At 42.4% G+C, this 6234-nt stretch overlaps 1 protein-coding gene across 1 annotated transcript in view; it reads left to right on the forward strand.

Annotated features, from left to right (window-relative positions):
* The first annotated feature begins 2766 nt into the window (after nucleotides 1–2766).
* The window catches only part of NT5C3A (5'-nucleotidase, cytosolic IIIA), a 95058-nt gene continuing 91590 nt past the window's right edge, over nucleotides 2767–6234 (forward strand). Inside the window, exon 1 of the mRNA XM_007958246.2 lies at nucleotides 2767–2913. Coding sequence (XP_007956437.1) covers nucleotides 2776–2913 — 138 coding nt within the window. The 5' untranslated portion in view covers nucleotides 2767–2775. The remainder of the gene's footprint in view (nucleotides 2914–6234) is intronic.

Genomic DNA, 6234 nt, shown 5'->3' on the forward strand with positions numbered 1-6234 from the left:
AAAAAAAAAAAAAGAAGTATTATTGATGTACACAGCAAGTTGGATGGATGTCAAGAGTATTATGCTGACTGGGGGTGGGGGGCAAGCAATCCTAAAGGGTCACGTGTCATATAATTCCATTTCTGTAACATTCTCAAAATGACAAAATTACACTGATGGAGAAAAGATCAGTGATTGCCAGAGGATAGGGTTGGGGGGAAAGTTTGACTATAAAGGAGTAGTAAAAGGGATTTTTTTGGAGTGATGGAACAGTTCTATATCCTGACAAAGTTAGTGGTGGTTTCATGTGACACAATTTCTTAGAACTATAGGCCAAAAAAAGGAGCAAGAACACATGTAAAAATTGAGGAAATCCAGTCAGCTCTGTAGATGAATTCCAGCATTGTATCAAAGTCAACTTAATGGTTTTGATCATTATGCTACAGTAATGCAATGTATTATCATTGAGAAAATCTAGTGAAGGGTACAGTGAAATTCTCTGTACTATTTTTGCAACTTCTTTGTGAGACTAAAGTTATTTCAAAATGAAAAGAAACACACAAAGCAGAGAAAGAAAGAAACCATCTAAGGTCCTCTTTTTATGCTAAGAAATTAGATAAAGGCAGGGCACTAATGGAAGTGAGAAAAAATAAGAGGTCAATGAATTTATAATAAATCTTAACAGAAGTGGAAGAGTTTCTGGAAAACAGTTGCATTGCTCATTGCTGCTAGTGGAGTTACATAACCATACAAACTAGCAGATGACTAAATTTAAAATCTGGCATCAAGTTTTAAAGAAATAAGTAACCCTTTTGTTACACTTTTATTGAATTTTTTTTAGAGGAAAGTTAACAATATTTACTAAATGTCATATATTCTCATTTTTATACTCCAGATACATAGGTAAATTGTAATATGGCACACTTTTGAACCACTAGGATGAGGGTACATCAATCTCTTGACACCAGATCAGAATGTTCCCCAACTTCCTTGTTTGAATTACCACCCACGCCATTCTAAATCCTCTGATGACCCAGAATCTATCTAGATATTCTCATGTTTTCCCTGGACCTGCTTCAAATAACGTGGTCTCTTGCAGTACAGTTTCAAATTGGAACAGAATTGCCAATCCCATTCTAACTAAGGCTAGAGAGTCTACTAACCAAGGTCCTGGCTCAAATGCTTTCCATAACATTACCAAGGGTAAACATTAAAAAAGAAAAAATTCATAAAATTAGGCAGAAAGGAGCTGAAGTTAGAAAAAATAGTCAAGGTAGATAAAAAGTTTAGTGACCTTTTCTATTGACGCTACAGATGTGTGTCCAAAGTCCATTAAACCCACTGACATCTAGTGGATTCCGGCTCATAGACCCCCATTGGATTTTCAAGGCTGTAAATATTTTAAGGACTGCAGAGCAGCTGGTGAGTTTGAACCACCGACCTTCTGGTTAGCATCCAAATGCCTGACACACTATGCCACCAGAGTTCCTTCTAAAATCCATTGTTGTTGTTGTTGTTGTCGTGTGCCGCACCCGACTCATAGCGAACCCGCACCGACTCATAGCGACCCCTCCCTGGGTTTCCGAGGCAGTATCACTGGGGAAGTAGATTGCCCAACCTTCATTCCGTGGAGTGGCTGGTGGGTTTGAACCGCCAGCCTCCTCGTTAGCAGTCAAATGTCTTAGGCACTATGCTACCAGAGCTCCTAAAGTCCATTGAGCGTACTATTAAGTTACTTTTGGTTTCATTACGATGGGGGGCGGGGGGGGGGCACAACTAATTCTCTAACACAGTAAGGGATTACAGTGGTAATTTTTATTTAAAAGGAAAACGAAGGAGCGTCGGATCTCTGTTGTTGTCAGGTTAGGAGGAGTCAGTTTCGACTCATAACAACCCTATGGCCAACAGAATGAAGCACTGTCGAGTCCTGCGCCATCCTCACAATTGTTGCTATATTTAAACCCATTGCTGCAGTCACTGTGACAATGCATCTTGTTGAGGCTCTTCCTCTTTTTTTCTGGCTCTCTACTTAACTAAGCATGATGCCTTTCTCCAGGGACTAGTGCCCCCTGATAACACGTCCAAGGTACGTGAGAAGTCTCTATATCCTCGTTTCTAAGTAGCATTATGGCTATACTGAAAAAGTATGGTGAAAGGATATAACCCTGGAGTACACCCTTTCTGATTTTAAACTATGCAGTATCCCCTTGTTCTGTTCCAACGACTGCCTCTTGTTCTATGTAAGGGTTCCTCAAGAGCACAATTAAGTGTTCTGGAATTTCCATTCTTCGCAATGTTACTGGTAATTTGTAAAAATCCAGTCAAATGCCGTTACAGCACTTTTCAACCAGCGCTACTGCGCAGGTCACATGTCTTCGCCGCCGTCTTCTGGGGGTTGTAGTCCAGAGTGGCGTTGGCGCGTGGTTGGCCGACTACAATTTCTGAGAGGGCCGTGTTTGGAATTAGATGTCTTCTGGGACAAGGCTGGAACGAACCAGTCCCAAGTGTTCTTTAGCAGGGAGTACCACAATTTTCTTTGTGTCTTTCCCGCACTTGGACCAGTTCCTCAGACTCGGGGTCTGGAAAGAGCCCTCCTGTCCCTCTGCCCCTGACACAGGCCCCGCCCCTCCGCTCCCTCCTGTCCCCGCCCCTCGGTGTTAGCTGGTTGGGCTTTCCGCGGGGGCGGGGCGTTCGCGGGCTTCTCAGAGGCGCGTTCGGGTCCCTAGCTTCCGAAGCTCGCAGGACCGCGAGTAGCCTCTTGCCTTGGTGGTAGGGAGGTCTATAAGGGCCCTTTCCATGGACCGGGCGGCAGTGGCGAGAGTTGGAGCGGTAGCGAGCGCCAGCGTGTGCGCCCTGGTGGCTGGAGTGGTGCTGGCCCAATACATATTCACCTTGAAGAGGAAGACGGGGCGGAAGACCAAGATCATAGAGATGGTGAGTGCGAAGGCTCGGAGCTCCTGGAGCACGTGAGGGCTAGCGGGAGCTAGCGGGCTGCAGGTATGGGAACCGCCTGCCTGGCCTTTCCCTCTTGCCTTGGGCCGCTGTTTGGATGCGAGGAAGTATAGATGGCGTCGCCTGTCGGGTGGGGTTCGGTGGGCTAGGGGCCCATCGCTTAGGGATCCGGTTAGTCTGCGTGCGGCGGCCTTGCGCAATACGTGATCGGATCTGGATTGGGTTCCACTCGCCTTTGTTAGTATTCATTTGGAACAGCCAGGCAACAGATAGATGATTCAGAAACCACCTTGCGCTGCAGAACTCGTTTCTCAAGTGATTAACTGCAGGTTCTGACCAGATGGCTCCCCACCCCAAGTCACTGTCTCGCGTCAGATCGGTGCAACTAATCTAATTCCCACCCAGTTTCTTTTCCTTTTTTGACAGCACGGCAGAGATGAAGTAGATAATAATTATTAAGGATGCAGGTTTTTTAGTGCTTAAATGAATGCCAGTCAGCCCAGTGGGAGTACAAAATAATTTATCTTGTATTTGAATGTAGCTACCTTCTTGTCTCCAACTGCCAACCAAGAAGTATCATTGTTATTTTCTTCCAAACCTCTTGCATAACATTATGTTAGAAGACATTTATTTCCATTATATTGAAAGAGTGAACTTAACAACTCCTATATGAGGTACATTTTAAATAATCTGTTGTTCCAAAGTTTGAGAATGTTTTGTTTTCTAATTAGCTCAGACTCAGTTAAGACAAGTCACTCATTGACTTGCATCCTAATGTTTTTACTGGCATACATAACCACAGATATACTCCTGAAACTGTGCTATATGTATGGATATCTGAGGTCGAACAGTTGAGATAGAAATAAATTGAGAATCTGCCACTATACTAAATAATAACATTTTATGTTACTGTTTTTAGACTACTTCTGTCACAGTCATATGTTCAAATGGTCAAAGAAACTATTTGTCCTTTTGGTTGCTATTGGCTACAGGTTGACTACAGAAACGTTTGTGTAATTAAAAGGTAAAAGAAAAAGATTAACTCCTGCATATTTCATATTCCCAAAATATTCCTAGGTTTTGAATTATTTATTGTTAGAATTACATTACTCTTGCCTACTTATAAGTTCTTTGCTCTGCTTTTTATACCCACAGCAGCAAATGTTTTTGTTTAAGAAATTTCATTTTATTCATATTGCCGCCCTACTTAGAGAATTCTATGAATTTATAATTTTATAATACATATGTGAAAGGAAACTAATGGCCATACTCTCCCATATGTACTTAAACTGTGAAATGATCTGTTACCACTTTTGTTTTAAACCAAAACCAAAAACCAAACTCATTGCCATCAAGTCGATTCTTACTCGTAGCGAGCCTCATTGGGTTTCCACGACTGCAAATCTTTACGGAAGTAGACTGCCTCATCTTTCTTCTGGGTGTGGCTGGTGGGTTCCAACCACCAGCCTTTTGGTTAGCAGCCAAATGCCTTAACCACTATACTACCAGAGCTCCTTTTTGCTCTAAACCAGGTAGGACTAAAAATAAATGCTTTCACTGAATCGCACAATAAAACCATCATAGGAACATTTTGGTCATTGTTGTGAACATGCCTATCAGGAAGACCAACTTAAATTATGTTCTATATATACTTTCATTCAGATTGTAATGTATGTACAGCCTGGTAGTAGCTTTTAAATAGAGAAAGTAGACAGCTTTATGTTTTTTTTCCTTTTAATCGATTGATTCCTCAGATGGGAGAAGCATTTAATTGAAAATCAGGAAACCTGGGTTCAATTCCTATCTCTTCATAATAGCCTTTTTTAAGGAACCTGCTCTATCCCATACCCCCATCCGAACCCTACCTTGGAGAATTTGTACAAGCACATTGATGTCTAGCGGGCATAGCACACGCTGGTCATAACTAATGGAACTAGAAGTGACTATCTGATCTCCGTGGGCCTATCCATAGCAGGGCAAAAACAATGGCTTCTGGAACTTGGCTCAAAATGATACATGGTCTTGCAGGCGTTTTTAATTAAGAGACACAGAATAGGGGTAATGTTGCTAGTGGGTTGTGGATGCTAGAGCTGAAGTGTCATGTAGGGCAGCAAGATAAATACACACTCATTACTTATTGACATGGTTAGATTCTAAAGACTCTAGGTCATTATGTGAAAATCAACATTATGTGAAAATTGAGGATGACTGTGTTAGACTGGGTTCTCTAGAGAAACAAAACCAGTAAAGCTTATAGATAGAGAGAAAGGGAAATTTATCCTAGGAAAATGGCTCACACACTTATAGAAACTGGAAAGTCCAAAGTTCTTGGATCAAACATCAAGCGGGGAGGCTTTTTCTGACTCACACAGCTGCAGGGGCTGAGGAGCTCAAGGTTGGCAGGCAGTATATTGGCTTTTGACTCCAATGAATGACGAATCCAAGATATCCAGGCCGAATGGTGGATTGTTCGCTCATGGACAGTTGTAGGCAGCACAACAGAATCCCAATCCACAGAAGAGAGTCTCTTTTCCCAGGATGTCCATAAATATACTGGAAGCAGGCCACACCCCTAGGGAAACTCCCTTTCAATGGATTGACTACTCAAAACATATACATCTGATTCCATCATTGGAACAACCCACATCACAATTGCTTAAACCGCACAGAATTGTGGTCCAGCCAAGTTGACACACAGCTTTAGTCATCACAATGACCATGTCAGATCACTAAATGAAGGATGACTAACTACATCATTGCATAACAGCCAAACCACTGAGAATCATGGCCTAGCCAAGTTGACAAAGCTTTAAGCATCATAGGCAGCATTGCTCTCTGCTCACACCTTAGTGTTTCTTGCTGCCAGACATACATCGTTAATGCACAAAATAGTTGATGGTAGATTTTTCACTATGGTCATAAATGCAAAACGTCAGTGTACAGAGCATATAGGTTGAAGAGGTTTAGAGCAGCAGAAGGTAGAAGGAGCTATTTCAGAGTGGCTGTTTATTTCCAAACCTAATTATTCATCCTTTTGTGTGCTCCCTGAGACCCTGTAACAACCACCCCCACCTCTTAAGGGAACTAGTTTGGGTAGCTTTATCTTCCTTGCAACCACAATCTCTTTAAGATTATAAAAAACCTACTGCTATTGAGTCAATTCTGACTCACAGTGACCCCCATTGGATTTCCAAGGCTGTAAATCTTTACTGAGGAGCTCTGGTAGCATAGTGCCTAAGGCACTTGACTGCTAACCAGAAGGCTAGCGGTTCAAACCCACCAGCCACTCCTCAGAAGGAAGCT

This window comes from Orycteropus afer, unplaced genomic scaffold, assembly GCF_000298275.1.
Source record: "Orycteropus afer afer isolate SDZICR_OR568_19922 unplaced genomic scaffold, OryAfe1.0 scaffold00894, whole genome shotgun sequence".
In the NCBI taxonomy this organism is placed as follows: domain Eukaryota; kingdom Metazoa; phylum Chordata; class Mammalia; order Tubulidentata; family Orycteropodidae; genus Orycteropus; species Orycteropus afer.